Source organism: Globicephala melas, chromosome 11 (assembly GCF_963455315.2).
Source record: "Globicephala melas chromosome 11, mGloMel1.2, whole genome shotgun sequence".
NCBI lineage: Eukaryota > Metazoa > Chordata > Mammalia > Artiodactyla > Delphinidae > Globicephala > Globicephala melas.
In genome coordinates this window covers 35,935,614-35,959,877 of record NC_083324.2, presented here as the reverse complement: position 1 = coordinate 35,959,877, position 24,264 = coordinate 35,935,614, and the positions used below count along the sequence as shown (strand labels likewise).

The window sequence follows — 24,264 nt, the reverse complement described above, 5'->3', positions numbered from 1 at the left end:
TGTTGATCCAGTATTGTTTTGCTGACTTTGCAGCTCTCTGTCATTACTTCTGTGGCTCCTGCGACTTCCAGTCACTAGTCCACTCCTTCCTCATGGCTTCTGCTGCCTCAGAGCTTCTGCTTTCTGTCTTCTCACTCTGTTTCTCTGCCCTCAGCAGTCAACTCTCTCTGTACATCTCACAGTCAAGTACACTCGTGGCTTTCAGTCAAGACCATGGTACGATCCATAAATTAGCTGTCCTGTGCTCAGGCATCCTCATCAACACTGTTCACTAGTGGCCGAGTAGGAGGGTCACTGGGTCACTTTGCTCAGAAGAACATGGGTATGGCCGGCACATGGTAGCCACTCTGGAAGGTCTAGGGGCTGGCAGGGCCCTGGGATGGCCCAGAAGGACCCAGCCCCCACTAGGAGGGGATAAGACCCTGCCTCTGAGGCTCCCATTGTCCTGGATAGCAGAATTCCAGGCTCACTGGAGACTTTCAGGAGAACGACTCTCCAAGAGGCTGAGGGCAGCTGAGTTCCTGGCCAGACTGGGAACACAGGGATGAATGTGACACGTGGCCTGGCCCTCCAGGTGCTCAGAGTCTAGAGAGAGTGATCAGATCCAAACCTGAGAACCTCAACCAAAGGTAATGACAGAATGTAGGCCCTTCGGGAGCTTGGAGCCTGCAGCAGGGCTGTCTGTGGTCAGCTAGGGGACAAAAGAGGAAGACTTCTGAAGGAGGGACACAGGCTGGCAGAGATAAGAGATGTGATGTGCAGAGAAGGGGGAGGTACGCCAGTGAGAAGAGAGTTAAGTTCAGAAAGCAAGTTGGAGCTGGACCACAGGACTTGGGAGTTGTCCTTTTCAAGGGGTCGCGGGAGACAGAGAGAGTAATGAGCAAGGGGTCAGCCATGGAGATCTGAGCCTTAGAGGGATGGGTCTGGTTTGGTGCCCTGGCTGCCTCAAGAAGAGGGGGGTGACTGTGATCCAGGAGGCCAGGAGGCACGTCTGCGGTGCGGCGACAATGCCGAGATGCCGTTTGTGACTCCCATTGCCCCCTCCCAGGGGGTCTCGGGGCCCATTTGCCAACACAGAGCTTCTGCTTTCTCCGGGGGCCTCCTTGTCCCACAGCCCCCGGGAGTGAAGTCCTAACACTGCTGACGATACCCACCGGGCCTCCTTGGTACAGTCAGATCCAGGCCCATTACTCCACCCGTGTCCAGCTTCCTGGGGGATCCTCCCGCCTCCCGCTCCTCCCGCCCACACTGCAGGTCGATGACCCCACTTGGGAAACACTAGGCTTGCTCATATAAGGAGACCAGGTGCCGCCAGTGTGCTCAGCGATGGCGTCTGCTCGGTGGCCCTGCCTCATCTTGGCTCTGCTCTCCGGTGTGGCGGTCTCTGGCTTCCCTAGAAGATTATGCCGGCTACTCGGGGTAAATCTGCCCCCTCTTCACCATCTGGCAGGCCGAGGGGCCAGGCCGGCAGTCCTGTGTGTAGGGTGCGGAGGAGGCAGAGGCTGGGCGGTGAGCTGCAGGGAACAGAGCTGGTATGCGGGGAACTGGGCTCCAGACCTGCTCCCTAATCCTGGGCAAGGCTCTTAAATCTCCTGGGCCTCTGTTTCCCTACCCGTCAGGTGGGTGATGCTGCACGATCAGCTCACCTCACTGAGGGGCTGTGAAGGTCCACGTCTGAGACAAGGGTAGAGGCCTCTAGGAATGGCCGAGCTGAGCTGTGTGGGGTACAGTGGTGGTGGGGTCTGGATGAGGCCTCAGGGGCCTGGGGCCCAGGGAAGGGCAGAGTGAGTCAGGGTATATGGGGCAGGGGAAGAGCTCTGGCTTTGGTCCTCCTTGCCCTGATCCCCCCGGTGAACTGGAGATCTTCCCTCCCTGCACCTCAGTTTCCCCATCTGTTCAGAGCCCTTCCTACTCCGACATGTGGCTCTGGGTGGGTCCATGTCCAGAGGCCCCTCGAGGTGTGTGTGTGGGGGTCACTGCTGAACCTTGGCCTCAGCCCAGAGCCTATTGCCAAGCCACTGTGGCCTTGGACTTGGCCTGACCCCTGTGTTTGTCTGTTTTTGCAGAAACGGAGCCTCCCGGAAGGGGTGAGAACTTTCACCAGGGATGGGGCAGGGCAGGGCAGGACGGAGCTAGTTGCCCAACAGCAGAAGGAGTGGGCCACAATGGCAGGTCCCTCCAGCTGGCAAACAGCCTATGGCCCCCTGCCCTCGCAGACCCCCGCCGTGACTCCAGAGCCCTGGGAAAGAGCACCACGGAACCATGGCCCTCGGACCCGCTGATAGAGCAGAGGACCACCCTTCCACGAGTCCATCTTCCCACAAACACTTACCGAGCACTTGTCAGGCCCCATGCACAGGGCAGGAGACACACAGTGAATGGCCCCATCACACCTTCATGAAGCATCTTTATATCCATGTTTAACCCAGACGTCTCCGTAGAGCGTCCCTTGGTCCATCACCCCGTTGGAAAGAGGGTTTTGGGGGGCACGAAGGCCATCCCCATGCACTGCCCTCAGATAGGAAACAAGGGCCTATTTGGGAGACAGAAGCAGGCAATTACCAAAGGACACAGGGGGCGGGCTGGGGTGTGTGTGTGGACACGCTCTTTCCAAGCTGAGGTGTGGAAGATGAGCAGGAAGAGCTAGGACCTGGCATGGCTGGAGCACGGGATGAGCAGAGGCAGCACCTGCCTGGAGGCCCCCAGAGCCAGGGGGAAGACTGTCCTGAGGGCAGTGGTGAGAACGGGAGCGCTTCAAGTGGCAGAAGGACAGGGTCAGATTTGGGTTTTTATACCATCTCACTGGCTACGGCTGTATGTAAACAGATGATAGAGCTAAGGATGCAGAGTGACCATCAGAACAGTGGTGGCCAATTAAAGGTGGCAACCAAGGATGCTGCCCAGGCTTCTGACATGGGTGACTGGGAGACTGGAGGGGCCACTTACCAGGCAGGAGCTTTGGAGCCCACAAAGGGGAGCTTGAAGGGGAGAGGCCAGGAGGAAGTCCTGGTTTCCGGGTGCCTCAGGCTGGCTGGTCACCATCTGCTGAACACTGTTCCTCTCCCGCAGGTGGTCGATGGCATCGAAGTCTACGGCACCAAGGTCCACTGCAAGGTGACCTCCCGCTTCGCTCACAATGTCGTCACCACCAGGGCCGTCAACCACGCAGACACTGCCAAGGAGGTTTCTTTCAATGTGGAGCTGCCCAAGACAGCCTTCATCACCAACTTCACCTTGTGGGTGTCATCACGACCGCTGGCTCTGGGCTGGGAGGGGAGTCTGGCTCAGCATGAGTCCCCCAGCAGCTCTCTATCCCTGCAGGACCATTGATGGTGTTACCTACCCTGGGAATGTCAAAGAGAAGGAAGTTGCCAAGAAGCAGTATGAAAAGGCCGTGTCCCAGGGCAAGACAGCTGGCTTGGTCAAGTAAGTGTGGGCCCCCAGGCCTTGGGGAGAACTCAGGGCTGTAAGGGCCCTCAGAGACACAAACAACAGAACAGCAGCTATTATTATCATTATTTGGCAAAAGGGCCGTAATTCTTACAATGTTATCTCATTTTGAATTTGAGGCAACCGAGGCTCAGAGTGGGTAGGGGTCTCCCCCAAGGGTAAGGGACTTGAACCCAAAGCCCAGGAAGGATGGGCTGGTGCTGTCTTTGGGGCAGTCATTGTCTTGCACCCCCATCCAGGGCCTCTGGGAGGAAGCTGGAGAAATTCACCGTCTCAGTCAATGTGGCTGCAGGCAGCAAGGTCACCTTTGAGCTAACCTACGAGGAGCTGCTGAAGAGGCACAAGGGCAAGTACGAGATGTACCTCAAGGTCCAGCCCAAGCAACTGGTCAAGCACTTTGAGGTAATCAGCTGCTCTCCTGCAGCCCCTGCTGAAACTGCTGGGGGCAGGGTGCTGGGAAGGGTCCCTGGGCAGACCTCACAGCAGGGTCAAGAACACAGAAACCCAGCCCCCACCACTTGGTTGAGGAGGCGTGGGGGAATTACACTGGCGCTGGCTACAGCACCTGGGCTAAGGGGAGGAGGCTGGGCGGCACCTGGCAGATCCAGGTTGGGTGCTGGGCCCTTGGGGGCAACATCACAGTGTCTCTGTAATGCTTCTAACTGCTTACATGGGCATCTTACCTACATCAGAGTGGAAAGCCAAAGGAAATGCTTTAGTGGTAGAATCTGGGGCACCATATGGCAGGTAGTAGAAGAGTTCTGGGGTCAGAGTACCCACTTAAAAGCCCTTGTGGTCATTTTCTTGGTGGGAGACAGCAGGCTTGGCTGTCACAGAGTTGTCCTAGAGGCTGCTCCTTGTACATCACTGACCCATCTCCTTGCCCTTGTTGTCCTGGAGGCTGGGCTCTGCACTGTCACTGAGTGACATCTCCTTACCTTTCGCCATTTCAGATCACAGCAGACATCTTCGAGCCCCAGGGCATCAGTACGCTGGATGCTGAAGCCTCATTCATCACCAATGACCTCTTGAGCAGCGCTCTCACCAAGTCCTTCTCAGGGAAAAAGGTGGTGTAGATGCCCCTCGGGCCTGGGGGGCAGGTGCAGGAACACTGACCCTAGCAGGGCGAGTCTGAACCTGGGGATTTGACTGATGCAAGGGAGAGAGACAGAGACAGAGAGAGAGAGAGAGAGAGTGCACGTGTGTGTGTGTGTGTGGCGGGGGGATAAGTCTGCAACATCCCCTTTCTCCTAGGCCCCCTGGGTCAGGAGTGAGGATGCTGGAGGCAGGGGGCTGCTTGCTGATGATGACCTGCCGGAGGAACTGGGGTCTCAACTGCACTGGGGGACAGGGAAGCCATTTATATAGCCTGGTCCCATTCTACTTTGGGAAGCAGGCAGGGCAGGTTACTGGTCCCTGTTTTACAGATAAGGAGACCGAGGCCAGAGGGAGTTTTTTAGATCTGATTCCACATGAGGGGTGAAAGAAAAAAGGGAACTTTATTCTTGGTACTGGTGGTTGGCTCTGGTCCCGAAGGTCCCCAGCAATTCCAGGGGCCTTGCTGATCATGGGCAGTGGATGAATAAATATTTATATGGACAGCAAATCTCAGTCAGGACTCCCAGGGTGAGACCCAAGGAGCATATGCTCAGAGGGCTGCTGGCCTCTGCAGGCGGTGCCCTCACCCAGGGCCCCCTCCCCATTCCCTACTCTGCTCCCTTCCCCCTCCTCTTGGCAACAACACACACAATACCACCCAACATGAAATTCCTTTTCATGGTGCAGAATTCCCCTCCCAAAGTGGCTTCTTAGTGCAGGCAGAGCTAAGGGACTTGTGGGCCCAGTGAGCAGGAAGAGTGAAAGGCTGGCTCAGATAAGGCCCCTGGCCTCCAAGGAGCTCCAGATCTCCGAAGGGAAGAGAGGTGCTCAGAAAGGCTGAGCACCCCAGAGGGTGGCAGGACTGCCCAGGCACCTACCTACAGGCTCCTCGCCATGAGGACTGCACCGTGCTCCCCAGGGCAGCCCCGGGCTGAGGTCTGCAGAGGGCAGGCCCTGGCCAAGCTGAGCAAGGCTGGCCATCACCCTCCCTCAGGGCCACGTGTCCTTCAAGCCCAGCTTGGATCAACAACGTTCATGCCCAACCTGCACGGACTCCCTCCTCAAAGGAGATTTTATCATCACCTATGACGTGAACAGAGAGTCTCCAGCCAATGTGCAGGTAGGTACCCGCCGACTGGCTCTGCCAGGCTGGTAGATTCCCCACCATGGTGGAGTGAGGGCTGATGCGGGGAGGGGCTGCAGCTTCATCTAGTGAGACACCCTTGATCCTCAGCCCAAGGATGAGTTTCCTGCAAGGTGTGGGGACGATAGGTAGTCCAGAGCCTTCGTGTGGCACCCCTGGAGGGGTGGAAAGGACATCTTTATTTTGGGCTGGTTAACGGCTGCGTCCTATTTGCAAGGGCAGCCAACGTGAGGTTGCTGAAGGGATACTGGCCTCCTCTCTCTCTCTCCCCTTTCCAGATCGTCAATGGCTACTTCGTGCACTTCTTTGCACCTCAAGGCCTTCCGGTGGTGCCCAAGAACGTGGTCTTCGTGATTGACGTCAGTGGCTCCATGCACGGTCGGAAAATGGAGCAGGTACTCTCCTTGGGGCAAAGGGGGTGGGGGTGGGACGTGTGGGAGGGAGAGAGAGATTTTTAAAAAGTGCACGAAGCCAATATTTCCAGTGAAAGATGGGAAAGGGGGACAGGATTCTAAAAAGGCACAAATCATCTGCCCCTTTTTTTGCAGATGGCATGGGCCTCACCGCCAGCCCAGGCTGGGAAGACATCTTCTTGTCTGCTTGTCTTTCTCCTTCCCAGACAAAGGATGCCCTCCTCAAAATTCTGGAGGATGTGAAAGAGGATGACTACCTGAATTTCATCCTGTTCAGTGGAGGTGTGACCACTTGGAAAGACACTTTAGTTCAAGCCACTCCTGAGAACATCCAGGAGGCCAGGAAATTTGTGATGAATATTCGTGACCAAGGAAGTAAGAACAGAGGGGAGGGAGCCACATCCTGCCACTCCTCTCTGCCTGAGCAGCCTATCTCCCTCCTGCCTTGGGGCAGAGACTCTGCTGGTCCAGGCCCGGCAGACCCTGGATGGGGGTAGAGGTGGGGGTGGGGAGTCCTGAGGCTAGATACTGGGGTGTCTTCTCTGTGGTCTAGGGAAAGCCATTCTTTCTGTTTCTAACCTGTGATCCTGGTGCCCCACTAGCCCCAGCAAGATACCCTTATCCATGGCAGTTTTGTATGAAAGATGACAAGTGATGTCTATACTGTTCCCCACTCCTCCCTGTGAGAGGGGCTGGGAGTCCATTTGACTGTTCTCCAAATTGCTCTTACAATCACTGTGTGCATCTATCCTTCCGGCAGCCCTGAGAGGCTGGTCTTTTTACTCATTTGAAAGACTCAGTCATTCATTCATCACTCACTGAGTCATTCAGTCGATATTTACTGAGTACCACCACATATGGGCAGGCAGGGTCCCTGGGCACGTGAGCAGGGCCTGCTGTCTCGACCTCCTCCACCCTGACACCCTGAGGACACGCTCCCACGGTGCCGTCTGTCTGTCTGTGTGCCAGTGACCAACATCAACGACGCGCTGCTGAAGGGCATCAGTATGCTGAACAAGGCCCGGGAGGAGTACAGAGTCCTGGAGAGGAGCACCTCCATTGTCATCATGTTGACCGACGGGGACGCCAATGTGGGTGAGGCAGCGGGTGTAACTCTGGCTGCCACTCCTGGCTCTGTAGCTGGCGTGCTGCAAGACCTTGGGCAGCTCTCTCCAGGGTCCCCCATGGTCTGTGAGCCCCTCAAGGGCAGGGCCCTGCCTCCCTGCCAGGCCTTCCCACGTCTGCCTCTACAAGGGCTGGTGGCCATGACTCCGCCAACTGCACGTGTAGGAGTCAGATCTGTCCAGACAGCTTCTCCTGACAGCCGCCGGGGCTGTGGCTGGAGCGTGAACACCTCCTTCTCCTGTAGGTGAAAGCAGACCTGAAAAAATCCAAGAGAATGTGCGGAATGCCATTGGTGGCAAGTTCCCCTTATATAACCTGGGCTTTGGCAACAATCTGAATTATAACTTCCTGGAGCGTATGGCCCTGGAGAACCACGGGCTTGCCCGCCGCATTTATGAGGATTCCGATGCCAATGTGCAGTTGCAGGTATGTCTTGTCTTGCACACCTCTGGGAATAAGGAGCTCACTACTTCCTCAGGAAACTGTTCCACTGTGTGACAATTTCGGTTATTAGAAAGAACTTCCTCTTGGGTTGAAATCTACCTCTGGTTATCTCTTACCCATCCATACTGGTTCTGATTTTGTCTGTGGGCTACACAGAACAGACCTGCTTCCTCTGTAGGATTGCCAGATCAAATACAAGACATCCAGTTAAATATGAATTTCTCATAAACAGCAAATAATTTTTTAGCAAGCATGCTCCAGATACTGCATAGGACACTGTATTAGTTTACTAGTGCTGCCTTAACAAATTACCATAAACTGGGTGGCTTCCACAACAGAAATTTATCGTCTCACAGTTCTGGAGGCTAGAACACCAAAATCAAGGTGTCGGCAGGGCTGGCTCCTTCTGAGAGCTGCGAGGGAAGGATCTGTTCCAGGCCTCTCTCCTTGGCCTGTAGATGGACATTTTCTCCCTGTATCTTCACATCATCTTCTCGGTGTGCATGTCTGTCTCTGGGTCCAAATTTCCCCCTTTCATAGGGACACCAGTCGGATTGGATTGGAGTCCATCCTGAACACTTCATTTTAACTTGATTACCTCTGTAAAGGCCCTTTCCCCAAATAAGGTCATGCCCTGAGGTACTGGGTGTAAGGATTTTAACCTATGTATTTTGAGGGTACACAATTCATCCCATGACAGCTGTACTTATACTAAAAAATCACTTGTCATTTACCTGATATTCAAGTTTAACTCATGTCCTGTATTTTCATTTGCTAAATCTGGTACCCTCCCCCTCCTCCCTGGCACAGGTGACTGCTTCTCCACCTCTGCAGTGGACACCCCCGGCCTTCCTCCTGTCAGTCTCCGGGTCTCCATGCTCTCACCCCACATTGCCTTCTTTAGTCGGCTTCCACCCTTCCTTCTTACTTTCGCTCCAACAAACATTTCTTGAGTCCTTTCTATGTGCCAAGAACTCTGTCCTTTCCTTTTCTATTCCTCCCAGTCTCTACCTGGGGGGAGGGGGGAACGTGGTGAGGAAGGGCACCCACAAACTGAAGGGCACAGTCAGGGCCACATGGAAGTAGAGATCAGGAGCCAGGACTGGCCCAGCCCGGGAGACTCAACCACCCGCGGAGGCGCCAGTGGGAGCCTGCCCACCCTGTCCTCTCTCTGCCCGCCCTGGTGGCCTGAGATGAGCAGGTCCCCTATCTGGACTCCAGGGCTTCTATGAGGAGGTGGCCAACCCGCTGCTGACAGATGTGGAGGTGGAGTACCCTGAGAACGCCATCCTGGACCTCACCCAGAGCAGTTACCAGCACTTCTACGACGGCTCTGAGATTGTGGTGGCTGGGCGCCTTTCAGATGAGGACATGAACAGCTTTAAGGCGGACGTGAAGGGCCACGGGGTAAGCTGGGCCGGGGCCCGGCTGTGCGCTGGGGATGGGGGATCCGCACGGATAGGGCTCCAGCCTCCTGGCTGACGGCCCAGCAGCAGCAGCTCCTGAACAAGGCCCACCTGGCTCCTGGCTCCAGGCCTCCAGCCTCTCACCTTCTCCCACCCCTGCCCCAGGCCATCAACGACCTGACATTCACTGAGGAGCTGGACATGAAGGAGATGGAGAAGGCCCTGAAGGAGCGGGACTACATTTTTGGGAACTACATTGAGCGGCTCTGGGCCTACCTCACTATCGAGCAGCTGCTGGAGAAATGGTGACCCTGGCCCACCTCTCACACGGCCGGGCCCCGCACTCAGCCCCCGGCACTGCCCCAGCACCTACCTGTGAAGCCCCCTGTGCTGGCTATGCTCCGGGGGGAGCCCACGAGGAGGAAACTTACACCCCAGGAAGTGCACCTCCACGCCCACTCCAGCTGCCCTGCCCTCTTCTTGGCCAGGCCCCATGGCCCGTTTTCCCTGGAGTAGAGCCGGGTCCATCATCTGGGGCTCAAGCAGCAGGCTGGGAGCACCTCGAGGGCAGGGGTGGGCCTTAGCATCCTGTTCCCGGCACCCAGCATGGGCCCACAGAGATGTTGATGCTGAACACAACCAAGGGCTGGGACCCCAGCCCTCAGCCACAGGGAGCAGAGCTCGGGCCCATGCGAGAGGGCCGTGTCAGCCTTCTGTTAAGTGGGCTCGGCCAGGAAAGCCGCTGGCGCTCAGCATGTGAACTCTATCATGACTGATTGTTGCAGTGGCCATCTCGAGCCCCTTGTATTTTTCAGGTGGGGAAACTGAGGTCCAGAGAGGAATCAGGGCATGTCCGTCTGTCCCAGGGAGCTGGTGAACCAGTTTTTTCTGAGTGCTAGTGGGCTCTATCCTGGGGGACCCCACTGGGAGGGGTGGAAGAGGGTCCTGGGCTGACCCTCCCACCCCGCCCCTCCCCACAGCAAGAATGCCCATGGCGAGGAGAAGGAGAACCTCACAGCCCAGGCCTTGGACCTGTCCCTCAAGTACCACTTCGTGACTCCACTGACCTCCATGGTGGTGACCAAGCCTGAGGACAACGAGAACAAGACAGCCATTGCCGACAAGCCTGGGGAAGGTGGGCACGGAGGGTAGGGGCCAGAACTCAGAGGCCTTCTTCCAGGCCCCTGGGCTTAGGTGCCCTGAAGAGAAGAGGGCCAGGCTGAGGAGACCAGACCTTCTGAGAAGCGCAGGTCCTGGGGGCATCGAAGGAAAACTGGCCAAGGGATGGGGAGGGTGTTGTAGAGGGAGCGAAGCCATTAGTGTGAATAGGAGCCTCGAAGTTTCTAAAAGGGCACATTGCCCAGGGTCATTTCCAGGAAAGGGACTTAGGCTGCAGCATGGAAGGGTTCACTTAGACAAGAAGAAGCACTTCTGACCTAAAAGTTAGGCCTGGAGCAGGTGCCTGGGGACTGTGAGAGGAAGCGGCCCTGAGAGCTGGAGGCTGGGACCAGGCCTGCTCAACCAGACCCCAAGAGGGGGGTCCTGAGCGTCCCTGCAACTGGCACAGGCCATGGGGGTTGGGGCTGGGAGGTAAAGAGCCGGTCTGGGCCAGGCCTCTGCCTCCAGGAGCTCTTGGTTCCTGCAGGGGCCACACGAGGCCTGGGGCTGGCTGGCCAGGCAGTAAGTCGGTCACATTGGCCCTGACACCAGGAGTCTGTGGCCTCTAATGCATTTCTCCTCTTCCTCCCTCCCAGGGCCTGTGGATGCAGAAGGTGAGCTTTAGCCACAGCTGGGTGGGTGTCCCAGGAGGACGACAAGAGAGGACCAAGGAGGCGTTTTCAATCATGCTGGGGATGTACTGCCTGGGGAGGGGCCCTCAGGACACCTTGGCTCAGCTCCCAGCTCTGCTGTGAACTCACCAGGGGCCTGGGGCTGGGCTCTGTTCCACTCTGAGCCTAAGGGTTCTCGTCAGTTGACTGACGGTAGCTTCCCCTGCCCAAGGAAGGACAATCAGTATGAAAGTATTCTGTGACCTACAAAAATTAGCAACTTAATTAGCACTCGACTAATCCCACAGCAATCCATTCAGGGAGTCCTCTCATGGTTCCATTTTACAGTGAGGAAACTGAGGCACAGAGAGGTTAAATCTATTTGCTCAATGACTCAGTCAACAGGAGGCCAAGCCGGGACTTTGGCCCAGGCAGCCTGGTTCCAGCGCCTGCGCTGGAATTCACAGCACTTTGCGTTTCTCTCATTGTAAAATTTGACCATCACCCGCCCCACAAGCCCACCACCACCAGTCAGGGCCTCCCCAGCCCCTATCGGCCTGCCTTGTCTCTATCCATACAGGCTGTCCTAACCAAGCAGTATATTTGGAATGGCTCATGGCTTTGCCCTCTGAACAGCCCTGTGAAATGTAGTCACTGTGCGTGTGCGTGTGTGTGTGTGTGTATGTGTGCCCGCCTGCGTCTGGGTGGGTGTTTTACTACCAAAGACAACAATCACCTGTGAGCCTCATCCCACCCTGGGGGTGGGAGTTCAGGGGTGGGGGACGGCATTGCTCCTGACACAGAAACTGACTGACGGCTTGCATTTTAGCTGCGTGGAAGCGCTGAGCCCCGGTATTAACACTACACCCATATTACCCACCAGCCCTAGAAAGGAGTTTCCTAGGCATGTCCCATTTCTAAAGCCTAAACTTAGGGGGTCATATTCCCACCCTCTATCTGTCAGGGTTGGGGCCCCACTGGGGACCAGCAGCTCTGAGACAGGTAGAAGGCATGGGGTTGGGCGGAGGGAACCCCTAGACCTTGCTCACGCCTGCCCTTTGGCTTCTTTTTTCAGTGATCCCCTCCATGGCTTACCTGAGTGAGTATGTGCCCGCTGCCACAGAGCGTGGCCCTGTGCCGTCCCCCTCCGGAGTCTTTCCTGAATCAGCTCTCTGGGACAGGCAGATGGCTAGGGGGTCCTGAGGAGACGAGGGTTTAAGAGCATTAGGGAGCAGGAGGGGAGAGGCATGAACCGAACTCTGGGTGGGGGTCCTGGACCCTCCCCGCCTGCTTGTTTAGCTCAGCCCTCTCTCCCTTTGCGTCCACAGCCAACTACCAGCCTCCCCAGACACCCTACTACGGTGAGTTCCCCAGCTCCTGGGGCGTGGCCCAGGGCCCAGGGCCAAGTGCCTCCTACCTGTCTAGGAGTCCATCCCACGGGGACTAGGAGGCAAGGGGAGGGCCCCGGAACAGTGAGAGACCCTGGAAGCCAGCCCTTTCTCTATGTGCACTCAGTGGATGGGGACCCCCACTTCATCATCCAAGTTCCAGAGAAGGATGATGCCATCTGCTTCAACATTGACGAAGACCCAGGCACAGTGCTGCGCCTCATTCAGGACCCTGTCACAGGTGGGGACTGCGGGCTGGGGCCAGGGTCTCTTCCTGGGAGGGCCTGGAGTCCCTAGGATAGGCACATGGACTGGCTCCTCACTCTGCCTATAAGTCACCCATCTTATACGTAGATTACATCCTGTAGGGATTACAGATTCCACCCAGAGCCACAGGCTCCCCTAGTGCCCCCGGGGCCAGTGGTGTTGGGGAGATGGTTAGAATTAAGTGCAGCCTGGGCATGCAGGCAGGACCCGGCCTGTGTGTAGGGAATCATTGTTGTCTGAACAACACTGGCCCAGGCAAGGGGCAGATCCACAGTGTGGGCCCTCAGCCAGTAGTGTGACCCCCATGTGTCTAAGAACAGACAGGGTTGGCTCTGAAGTCCTGGTCTCTCAATGGGGCCCCCACTGGGCTACCCCTCAGTAGGCTGGCTGAAGGGGAAGGTATGTCCCTAAAGACCAGCCTGGACTCAGGTCTTGCTGGTCTCTTGCTACCCCGCCCCTCTGGCAGGCCTCACAGTTAACGGGCAGATCATTGGTGAGAAGAGAAGCAGCCTGGACTCCCAGACCAGAAAGACTTACTTTGGCAAGCTGGGCATTGCCAATGCTCAGATGGACTTCCAGATTGAGGTGACACCGGAGAGGATCACCCTGTGGCATGGGGCTGCACAGAGCACGTTCAGCTGGCTGGACACGGTCACGGTCACACAGGATGGGTAAAGCCCCACTACTGGGTCTCTGAGAGGCGCTATAGTGCAAGGGTCTAGGGAGGGATTTGAACAAATCGCAGGACAGAAGATCCACAGGGCTCACAGGAAAGACCAGTGGCCTCAGAGTTCAGCCCCTGCCTAGGGGAGGGTGACCATGGTGGCCCCCCACCAACCCCTGGGGCCCCCATCAGAGGCAGTATTGGTAGCTAGACAGTTCGCAGGACTGACCTTGAGGGAAGCGCTGTGTGGACGAAAGCATTAGGTGGACCTGGCAAGCAAGCTGAGAGTGACCAAGATCCCTACATGCATCATGTCTGGCTGAACTCGCTTGTTCTCAAACTCCTCAGCCTCTCGTGTGTCTTCAGATCACCCCAAGCTGGGTGGGCAGGGCAGCGGTGTTAGTTCCACAGAGGCTCAGAGAGGGGCAGAACCTGCCCAATGTCGCACAGGAAGCCAGTGGTGGAGCTGGGGCTCGATCCCGGGCCTCCAGACGCCCAGGACAGCCCCTTCTCCTGCTTACAGAGGAGCAGGGACCCACTCAGTGGAGTGCACAGTCAACATGCATAAGCGTCTTCTCTCCAGCACCCCTGACATAGTTTCTGGAGTCTGTGCGCTCTCAGGTGTCATGTCTCCTGCTGAGATACCCTTGATTCAGATGCCTGGTGTCATGACCACTGGGCCTCACTGCTGACCTCCTCTTCTCTCCTAGACTGTCTGTGACGATCGACAAGAAGAACATGGTGGTCTCCTTTGGAGATGGGCTTACTTTTGTGGTTGTCTTGCATCAGGTGTGGAAGAAACAGCCCATCCACCATGACTTCCTGGGCTTCTATGTGGTGGACAGTCATCGGATGTCAGCACAGACACATGGGCTGCTGGGTACGAAACGTTCAAGCCTCAGGTTGTTCAGGCCACATGGTGGAGGGAAAAAGCCATGCAAAGGGCCAGCCTAACCACCTCATCCAGCCTTTGCATCTACCTTGGAAGACCAGTGGCCATGTCACATATGGTGGTGGCAGGGCTGACAGTGTGAATGTTTTTATTCCCAGGACAATTCTTCCACCCCTTTGACTTTAAAGTGTCTGACGTCCACCCAGGCTCTGACCCCACAAAGCCAGATGCCACAATGGTGGTGAAGAACCATCGGCTGACAGTTACCCGGTGAGGAGACTCTACTGACGTCCTCACCCTGCCCTGTCACAAGACAGGAGGAAGGAGCTCTCTCTGCCCACGCACATCAGCCCATCTGGCTCTTGTCGTCTGTGGGGCATCCTTGTTTCCCTCTGGGGTCTTGGCCCCCTTTAACTGGGAAAAGGCCAAATCTGACCCCCTAGAAGGAGTCACAAGGCCTCATTCTTGACCAGAGTTTGGACTCCTAGAATTGGCAACTTCACACGCCTTTTCAACCTTAGGTCCTTGGGCGCAGCAGCCATCTTGCCTACCCCGTGCATCTCTCTCCTTTCTCCCAGGGGCTCCCAGAAGGACTACAGGAAGGACGTCAGCGTTGGCACAAAAGTTGCCTGCTGGTTCGTCCACAACAATGGGCAAGGGCTGATTGATGGCGTCCACAGCGACTACATTGTCCCCAGCCTGTTCTGAGTGGACATGCCAGCTCCTACTGAGGCGGCTGGCAGGGCTTGCATGGCATCTGGAACAGAGGCACAGAGTGGGGCCTGATGGAGGGCTGTGACAGTAAAGGCCAAGGAGAAACCGGACGGCTACCAGTGTCTGCATGCTTCCATGAGCCCCTGCTCCAGGGGACAGGCAGCTCGAAGGAAGGGCTGGCTGCTAGGAAGGCAACTTCCTGGGCCTCTCCACCGATGCGGCTGAAAGACACAGTTGGTTGGGGTGGTACTATGGGGAGTTAGACACGTGATGGTTGGGGAAGGAAAAAATCAAGAATTGACTCGAGAGCAAAGAGGCTCTGAGAAGTCGGGAAGGACTGACTACATTTCAGAGTTCAGGAGGGTCAGAGGAAAAGTCAGGGTCGTGGCTCACAAGCTCTTACCAGGACCTTTAGGCCTGAAGCTCCTTCTATGACTCAGGAGCAAAGAGTGCTCCAGGGCAGACCCAGCCTGCAGCTAATTGTGCACGCCACCCACCCTTCGACTCTAATCATCTCGCCATCCATCTGCCCGCCCATCCCCCGCTTCCCCCAACAACCCATCTATTCAGCAGGTAAACCCAACATTCTGGGGTAGGATCTGGGAGCACATAGTTTAATAACTCAGGTCCTGCTTGCATGGGTACCCAAGTTTCCCTTCAGCTGGGCTGGGGACCCCTGGGATCCTCCAATCACTCCTCACGGTGACCACCTGCTGCACACTCACAGTAATTCCTGGGTGGGGTGGGGGTCAGCCAGAGGTTCCTAGGGAAGGGGCTCTGAGGGCTCTCAGCCTGGACAACCCTCTCCCACCCGGACAACAGCAACTGCCCCTCCCCAGCCCTCCTGCTTCCAGAGACAGCTTTTTTGCAGTGCAGACCTGGTCATCATTCCCTGTCTGAAACCCTATAAATGACATCTCCCACCCAGGGTTCTTGGGACAAAGACAAAAGTCCTTCCTGCGGTCTCTCCCTCTCACTGTCTGCGTTCCAGGCACACAAACTGCTTCCAGTTCTGCAAACACAACCCCTCCTTCCCCAGATCCTTTGCCTCTGCTGTTCTCTCTGCCTGAGGGGCTGACGGCACGCTGGGCGGAAGGTACCCGGCTGAAGGAAGTATTGGGTGGCTTCGCTTATGGCAGAGCGGGGGACACAGTAAGACCGGAGGAGGTTGCAGTCAGATTGGGAAGGGTCTCGAATGCCAGCGGGGTGGGGTGGAGTGGGGTCTGGCCATGGCTCACCAGGAAGTTCTGCTACCTCCCACTCGAGGGGCCCCTCTGTCTGAGCCAGGACAGGGTTGCCCAGGGCCCACACTGGCTTGGGGGCCTGGAGAGGGCTGGAGAAGGGCAATCCAGGAGGGAACATCTGTCACCAGAAGAGCCCCCGAGGCGCTGTTACCGCTCTAGAGAGAGGGCCACATGAGACAGGGCCCTGGACTGAAAGCGGCAGAGGTCCAGGCTGGGCTGGCAGAAAGGGCCCGGGCCTGGGATGGGACACCCTAAAGTGGGCAGTCCCAGGTCGGCTGAGGAGCCATGTAGCTTTAAACCAGTCATCTTGAGGTCAGTTTTCACACTTATGAAACGGGGAGAAGGATCCTGCCAGATGGAGCGTGTGAAAGGCATCGGCACGGTAGTTTCTGGTCCTCCTGAGGTGCCTATCTAAAGGTCCTGTTGCTCCAGCTAGCAACCAAACCCAGCGGGCTGGGAGAGGGGCAGCAGGATGTGCCCAGCCCAAATGCTGCCCCTCCCCCAACACACAGTCAGGGAGGTCTGTCCTCTGCCCAGTCCCACCTTGTCCTGGCTGTGCCTGTCCCTGCCTATAGCCTGTGAAGGCTCCCTGGGCTTTCAGGATAGAAGCCAAGCTCCATGGCGAGGTGTATGCAACTGGTGCTGGCCTGGGGCTGCTTCCCCACCTCGCCAGCGTCCCTTCCACCTCACCCCACGGCACCGCTTCCCTTTACCTTCCTGGACTCAGTGCAGTGTCCTGGCTCTGGCCCTGGTGTCCCTGCCCTCCTTTTCCACTGGGCTAACTTTTCTTTATTCTTCAAAACTCAACTCCAGTCCAATCCCAACCATGACACTACCAGGAAGCCTCCCCTGATATTCCTCAGGTTGGGCAAGATGCCTCCCTCTGGGCTCCTTGTGGCACCTGGTTGTCCTCTGGGTGGCAGCTGTGTCTGTCAGGTGCCCAATGTACCTGCAGCACTCGGCCCAGGGCCTGGACCAAGCAGGTGCTGGAAAGCATGCAGTGAACAAAACAGTGACATGCATGGACCTACTTCCAATTGCTCACAGAGAACTCACGCACTTCAGGTGCTGGCTGGGCCAGAAAGTCACCCAGGACCCCGCTGTTGTGGCACAAATGCCACAGCCCAGCCCAGGTGGCGGCGTCTCGTTCCGCTATGTCAGGGCCAGCCCCACAGCAAGTCCAGCGGAGCCCCCGAAGCTGCTCCCTTGTCTCGCTGAGCTCTTGTCTGAGCCCCTCTGAGTGACCTTCACAAAGTGACTCTGCCTGAGACCCCTGCCTGCCACCCAGGCTTGATGGGGAGGCAGTAGTGCAGGAAAGAGTGTTCCTGAGTGTTGGGCAAACTTGCTGCTGAAGACCCCTCCCTCCCACCGGCCTCTCTTCTACCCTTCTAGAAAGACTTACTCAGCAAACACCCTGTATAGCTCAAGAGCTGGGAAAAGAATGTTCTCCCTGCTCTGGCTTGCTCCCTCTCAGCAAGCAAATGAACTCGTTTTCTGCTTTACCCTGGCTGCCAGGAAGCTCAGAGCAAAGCTTTTTTGCTGCTACAGCTTCCCCTACCCTGGTGTCTCTGATTTAACTCTCCTCCTGCTTGGCTCTTTTCTATTATTTTCATTCTCTTGTTTTTTGGTTTTATTCTCTTTATGTTTTTTATTTGTAAGCCAAAGACTTGTGTTATTTTTGAAGAAGTAGGTGAAATAATTATAAATGTTTTGAAAGTATGCTTTGCCTGTGCAAGAATTGGATGCAATCTTTGGGGTGCCTAACCCTGGGGCACAAACAGGAGAGGAGACCCTCAACAGCCCAAGCTCCTGGGAACAGACCCTTGCTTCCCTCCTGGGACTGGGGCCTCATCTCTGTCTCCTCTGTCTTCCACTGCCAGCTTCTCTGCAAGGTAGTGAGAAGACAGGCCTGTTCCTGAGCACAGGTGTGAAAATCAAATTATGTCTGGCAAATCCCACTGCAAAAGGGCCCAAAAGTTTGCTGAGAATGACGAACTTCTACCCAGGTCACTTTTCTTCTTTTGAGTCAAAACTGGTTTTCATGGACCATGTCACCATAAAGCAGAGTGAACGCTGCTCCCAGGAGTGTTCTCCTGCCCTAGGCCCCCAGCAAGAGCAACGTTTTGACTGGGTGGTTTAAATCTCTCTAAATCTTAGTTTCCCTGCCTGAGAAATGAAGGGACCAGACTGAAAGCTCTCCATGGGCCTTACTGGCCTCAGGTCTTTGAAGGGTTGATGGCGGATGATTCTAATGTTACACACGCTATGTGTCCAGGACGTGATCCTGAGGCTCTGGGATTTGGCCAGATGGGACCAGAGATGCCCACTCCCTGGGTTCACACCACCTCTCTTTATTTTAATGAGCGCAAATACCTCTCCCCATGATGTTACAGGACCCACAGGTGGCCCTGTGGTCGCAGGGTGGCAGCCATCTGCACCCAGCAGGCGGCACGGCGGATGGGCATAACTCCTTGCATCAGAACTACAGCTCCACAGACCAGCAGGAAATCTCCGTTCCTGGGGGCCCCTCTTGGTAGTCCAGCTTGAGCTCTCTGGGATGGATAGACGGACAGGTGGTCAGCATGTCTCAGGTTGGGTGGGAAGAGAGGGAGACAGCTAGGGATAGGAATGTGGAAGGTAGAGGGTCTTGGGGTCCCTTAGAGTTCCCTCCAGCACAGGCTGACAAGGCCTGGCCACCCAAGGGCACCCAGCTGTGTGTGGTCTCCAGGGGCCAGGGCTCTAGGAATTCAGGCGGAGTTTCCTACTGCTCCCAACTCACTCTAGTGATCTCTGGGCTGGTATGTTTTCTGTGGGTCTGAGTTGACCATCCTTTGTGGGGCCACTGAAAGCTGGGTCAGACTTGTCTAACCTGACACCTGACTGTCTAGTTCCCAGGCAGGGACAGAAGAGGAGTGGGGGTCTCAGAGCCCGGCTCCCAGCCCCACCCCTGGCCGGGCTCAGTGGCCTGTTGTGCTGAGTCACCTGGTGGCAGAGTGGTCATGCCCCTGGACCTTCAGTGTTCGCTTGCTGTCATCTGCTGCTGCCAGGGGCTCCCAGAGCACGTCCTGGTAAAACTGGCCTGAGACGCAAAGGGCGGGTCAGCGAGGAATAAAGACGGAGGGAGGCTGGGGGACGTGCAGAGGTGATGGCATTGCCTGTTCACAGGCAGAGGCGGTTTCTGATGACGTCCTGAGCCACGTACCAAGGGTCCCATTGATGTGGCTGGAGAAGCGGTCAGTGTCCCGCAGAAGGAGCCGGAGCCCCGCCCCAGGGCCGTCCCAGGACAGCAGGCCGATGGTCACTCTGTCAGGGCTGCTGAGCAGCAGAAGCCCCGCCTTGTCCATGGTCATCTTGAGACTGTGGGGAAACCTGTGTCCTGAGCAGGAAGGGAGGCAAGGAGGTGCCCGCAGGGGGCGTGGGCAGCAGCATGGCAGTGGGCAGGGGCTGCCCTCCTGTCCTCAGGATCTCCTAGTGTGGCCTTTGGTGGAAGGTCCCTTCAGTCTTCTGGGCTTCAGTTTCCTCAGTCAACTGGGACCAAGGTTAACTTACTGATACCTGGTTATCCCAGCATTTTATATATATATATATATATATATTTTTTTTTTTTTTGCCATGCTGCACGGCATGCGGGACCTTAGTTCCCTGACCAAGGATCAAACCCATGCCCCCTGCAGTGGCAGCGCGGAGTCTTAACCACTGGACTGCCAGGGAAGTCCCCTATCCCAGGATTATTTATAACATGAGATAACGGTTCCTCTCCCTCTGGTTTTCTTAGATTTGGTTTCTCATGAGTTATATGACTTAGGGGTTCAAGGATACATTTCCTCTGTCCCTTTTATGGCTAGTGCCACTTTCTTCTGATGATCAGTGTTTAATCATGTGTTTTAAGGTCTAGAAGGGCAAGTCCTTCTCGAATGCCTTCCTTTTTAACGTAAAATAATCTTTGAGATTATTACCATTTTTGTTTTCTTAGGAACGTTAGATTCCTTTAAGCATGTTGAATAAGACCCTGCTGTGACTCGGAGGTTATTTTCAATGGAAACGCGCTAAACTTACACCGTCTTGTTGACAGAGTTCAGTGTACAAGCCATGGTCTATTTTTCTTTATGTGCATCTTCTGCAGCTCATGAAAGTATGTGGACGTTCAATCACCACGATTGATAGGAATCCTTTATTCCATCTTCTAGTGTGTATGTCCAAGGCACAGAAATGCTATTGATCTTTGTGTGTCTACCAGATAGCAGGAAACTAAGATCTTTTATGAAATGGGGAGCTTTTCAGGTGAGCCCCTCAGATTTGCCAGGTGTGCACTCATGTATCAAGTGGGAACCAGTCTCTTCGGAGGGGCTGGGTGAGAGGGAGCGGACAACATACTCAGCACAGGCTGGGGGCTCAGAGAACACGGCTCAAAGAGGGCCGGGGTCCTTGGCCTCTCTCCCAGGCCCCTCGTGACTTCCAGAGCAGGAGAGCTACCTCTGCAAGGCTCCACACAGGGGAAGCCCCACAAGAAGAGGTCGCCATCCTTCTCCAGTACCCCCCAGCTGCCCGGTGTTGATGTCAGAGGGACCTGTCTCTCCTCAATAGAGCTTCAAAGTTAAGGATGACAATTATAACCTCCCCTGATGGACAGCGCTCTCCAACCTCTCGTTGTCAGGGTTACCTCACCACATAGAGAGCGCACCTTCCCGCATGCCCAGTGGGCACCGTACTGTCTGTGGGCAAAGTGCTCCCCGACCACATTCTCTCACTGGACCATCCCCTCAGCCCTCCGACTCAGGGCCAGATGATTATCCCTAGTTAGAAGTGAGAGGGGCTAGGCAGCCTGCCTAGGGTCACTCAGCAGAGCAGCTCCAAACCACACCATCCCCTGCACAGGACAGTGACCTGGGTTAGGTGTGAGGGTAGCCAGGCCCCCGGGACAACCCCTTGGCACCCTCCAGAGCAGGAGGGGTAGGTACAGGGCTCTGTGCATCTCTGCCCCTCCTGTGGGTGCGGCCCACTGCAGAGGACTCATGCCCAGCCACTCCGTCCCCAGGCCTGTGGCGTCCCATCACCAGCTAACATGGGGTGAGGGGTCACCGCCGGTCCCCAGCCTGTGGCTTACCCTGGCATCACCGAGTACAGAGTTTTCTTCCACTTGTATGCAGAGCTTCTTCGGTTCCGAGTCACTACCACGTGCTCAGGGGATGCACGAACCTGCAGCTGGGGTTTCTCGAAGGTCACCTCAATCCACGAGAAGTGGCCCTTCTCTGTCTCATAGTGGCCAGTCACCTCAATCCCTGAGAGGGCCGGGAGCAGAGAGGTCGAAGCTGTGGTCCCAGCTGGGCACTGGCCTGAACAGGTGGTCCCTCCGGCTACAACCCCCCGAGCCGCTCTTCACCCACTCACCTCCGGTCCCCTTCCCCAGCCTCCCCTCCCACCACGGGCCTGCTTCCCACAGTCTTTCCACTCATCCCTTGGTTCCCTATAGCTTTGGAGGGGCCCCCAAGTCTTGGGTGACAGCCATCTTCAGACGAGCCCTCTGAGGAGGGAGGTCTCGTGTGAAGTCAGTAAACGCGCGTGAAGCCCCTGCAGCGTGCCTGACCCTGAGCTGGGCACCGTGGCCAAGAGTGGGAGGGAAAATCAGTGCTCCCTAGCCTCAGGGAGCAAACAGGCTCTGGGCCTGGCGTGATGAAGCGGGAGACAGTGTGTGAGGTCTGGGGGAAACGAGGGGGCCGTAGATGTTCGTTGACTGTGAGTGGCTCTGCAGGTGTGCATTTGAGCATCCTGGGTGCTGTGTGTCCCCACGTCTGACCTGACAGCTCAGCTCGACCCTTCTGGGGACTCGGGGTCAGGTCTGGCCAGCGCACCTACCTCCTCCCCCCATTTGTTTCCTCCACACCCCCTACAGCCCCACCAGCTTCCTTCAGGGCTCTGTGCTTCTGCCTACCCCTTCCTCTACCTTGTGGACCCCCCATTTCTCTGCCAAGGCCCAGTCACCCCCATATGACCTTGTGCAGCCTCCCCTGACCCTAGGACAGCTCTCATCTCCTCCTCTGGGCTTGTCTCCACGGCGCTCTGGGCACGGATGACAGGCCCCTGCACTGCTCTGTGCCCAGGCCTGTCTCCCCAACCCTGAAGTATGGCAGTGCCTGGGGGTAAGCCCACATCTGGTCATCCTGGGGTGCAGGCCACTCAGGCCTGCATATGTGGTGCCCAGTGAAAGGTGTGTGGGGAAGACGTATGAGCACAAGTGTCGGTGCTCAGGGGCTTGGCCATGTTACTACCTGGGACGAGGACTGCCCGTGAGTCTCTGTGGGCAGGTTTCCCACCGTTTTTTCTGGGGTGGGAAGTTGGGGGTGCATGGTGCCCGGGTCTCTCTGGGTGTATGACTGGGTGTGCACCTCTCACCTTGGCCAGGGTCTGAGAGCAGGTTTGTCGGTCCCTGAGAGCGCTTGAGGTCCACACAGAGCCGGTCCACGCTCCGCCCAGGCAGCGGCAGGATGACAGAAGGAGGCTGGATGGGGGCTGGGACAGCAGGTGTGGTTCTGGGGGCAGGTAGAGCAGGCTGGGGGTGAGGACGGTGAGGGGGGCTGAGGGGAGCTGGCACTTACCGTGGTGTGGGGATGCCGTGGTTGTTTCTGAAAGAAGAAAAAGTCTGGGTTTAGGCAGCCCCTTCCTGGGGAGGGGTGGGCTGAGGAATGGAGTAGCAGATGGGTGTGGCAGGGCTCCCTCTCCATCAAGAAGCCCACGCGACAGGTGGCAGAGCTCCCCGGGCTCTCCCCTCCCAGGCTCTCCCTGCTATAGGGCCAGAATCTATTGCTGCCTGGAGGTACCTTTGATTCTTAAGTCCATGTCATGTTCATCAAGAAATGAGGTAGCTGATAGCCCTGACGCAGGCATTAGTGCAGGAACAGCCAGGAACAGAAAGGGAGAAGGCAGTCAGGATTCAAAGCAATCGGCAAGCCCTCCAGCCATCACTGCCACCTGCCACCCACCAAGCTCCAATACCACAACCCCTGCCACACCTACACCCAATCTGGACGAGCCTTTGCAAAGAGATTTTTCAACCAGAAGAGCATGCTATTAGGGAAAACGCTGAGGAGACAGGGTCCAGCCGGGCCCTGCGGCTGTGTCTGAGTCCAGATTTGGAGATCAGAAACAGCTCAAGGGACTACTCCTGGCTTTGGGAATGGAGGAAATCTTCCCTTTCTAGAACGTTCCATCCTGAGCCAGCCTCCAGAGTGTGATGAATCCAATTAAGTAAAAATAAAGGACACGTTATGTCATGTCATACCTTACAGCAACTCTCCCTGGTCTGTGCCTAGCCCTGTGCTTGGTGATCTATCTCATCCAACTCTACGGGCAGGTTCATCTTGAGGAAACTAGGCCCTCAGAGGGTCAGAAAGCGGCTTACGTGGCATCACGTCTGGTGGCGTTGGTCTCCAGGGCGTACGGTGGGGTGGATAAGGAAGATGAGGAGGATGAAGAGGTCCAGGTGGTCCTAATCTCGTGGGGAAATTGTACAGTTTATCGAAAACTCCAGTTTTGGAAAAGTTGACACATGCAGTCTTTTCTCAAGCAGTGCCATGGGTCCCCACACCCATGGCTCTGGGACCCACCCCAGAAGAGGGACGTGGAGAAGGCAAACGGCTCCCCTCCCCACACCCGCCATTCTGGGAGAAATTCAACGCTGGAACAATGGACCCTTCTTGAACTCCTCCCTGCTGGGATATCGGCCCCCCTTGCCCCACTCTGGCAGTGCCCCTCAAACTACCTTGTCCTCTCCAGCCTCTTCTTTTAGAAAAGACAGGGTCTGCAATGCTGCCTCCTAATCGGACACAACTGGATTTGAGTCCCAGCCCTGCCACCAGCTAGGCGAGACAAGAGTCACTCCCCCCAACAGCCAGGGCAGAGCCCAGTCTGTGGCCAGGTTCAAGGTTCCGTAAACAGCCCCTTCCTCTATCCTGTCCTCTTTTGCTACCTGATACTCTGGACGCTTTGCCTCCCACGGAATGATATCTGAAGAGAGTGTGACCTGGAAATCAGAGAGACCTGGGTTTGCTTCTTGGATGTGCCTTTCTGGGGCCCCCAGTGGGATGGGGGTCTGTGGCCCTAGTGTCCAGGACAGGGCCTGAGTGGCAACCAATATGAATGAACAGGTAACTACATGCACCAGCGTGCTTGGGCAGATGCCACCCCCTCCTGAGCAGGGCTGGGTTGGAGAGGCCCCGGCTAGCAACCTCACAGTCGCTGTACCATAGGCC

The 24,264-nt window shown here is 56.4% G+C and overlaps 2 protein-coding genes across 10 annotated transcripts in view; one reads left to right on the top strand and one right to left on the bottom strand.

Annotated features, from left to right (window-relative positions):
• Nucleotides 1-1,326: 1,326 nt before the first annotated feature.
• Nucleotides 1,327-14,836, top strand: ITIH3 (inter-alpha-trypsin inhibitor heavy chain 3). Of its 9 annotated transcripts, none has more exons than XM_030867422.2 (22): nt 1,327-1,419; nt 2,067-2,087; nt 3,070-3,236; nt 3,322-3,426; nt 3,690-3,852; nt 4,404-4,517; nt 5,543-5,668; nt 5,971-6,087; nt 6,312-6,480; nt 7,075-7,200; nt 7,475-7,656; nt 8,896-9,081; nt 9,246-9,385; nt 10,061-10,215; nt 10,835-10,852; nt 11,925-11,948; nt 12,178-12,210; nt 12,365-12,478; nt 12,971-13,175; nt 13,879-14,048; nt 14,219-14,330; nt 14,639-14,836. In XM_030867422.2, exons 1-22 carry the CDS (start codon nt 1,327-1,329, stop codon nt 14,766-14,768), a joined length of 2,670 nt encoding a protein of 889 aa, XP_030723282.1. In that variant the 3' UTR covers nt 14,769-14,836. The 9 variants fall into 9 exon arrangements, with proteins under 9 accessions (XP_030723282.1, XP_060163195.1, XP_060163193.1 ...); XM_060307212.1 differs by lacking the exon at nt 10,835-10,852 and adding an exon at nt 11,697-11,701 and having other exon boundaries at nt 10,061-10,228; XM_060307210.1 differs by lacking the exon at nt 10,835-10,852 and adding an exon at nt 11,697-11,701 and having other exon boundaries at nt 10,061-10,228; nt 12,971-13,178; nt 13,858-14,048.
• ITIH4 (inter-alpha-trypsin inhibitor heavy chain 4) overlaps nt 14,382-24,264 on the bottom strand; it is a 21,327-nt gene continuing 11,444 nt past the window's right edge. The window contains 11 exon segments of the mRNA XM_060307222.2: nt 14,382-14,995; nt 18,392-18,570; nt 19,001-19,097; nt 19,221-19,375; nt 21,123-21,297; nt 22,409-22,525; nt 22,612-22,638; nt 22,834-22,887; nt 23,415-23,501; nt 23,775-23,828; nt 23,982-24,061. Of these exon segments, the coding sequence (XP_060163205.1) occupies nt 18,501-18,570; nt 19,001-19,097; nt 19,221-19,375; nt 21,123-21,297; nt 22,409-22,525; nt 22,612-22,638; nt 22,834-22,887; nt 23,415-23,501; nt 23,775-23,828; nt 23,982-24,061 (916 nt within the window). The 3' untranslated portion in view covers nt 14,382-14,995; nt 18,392-18,500.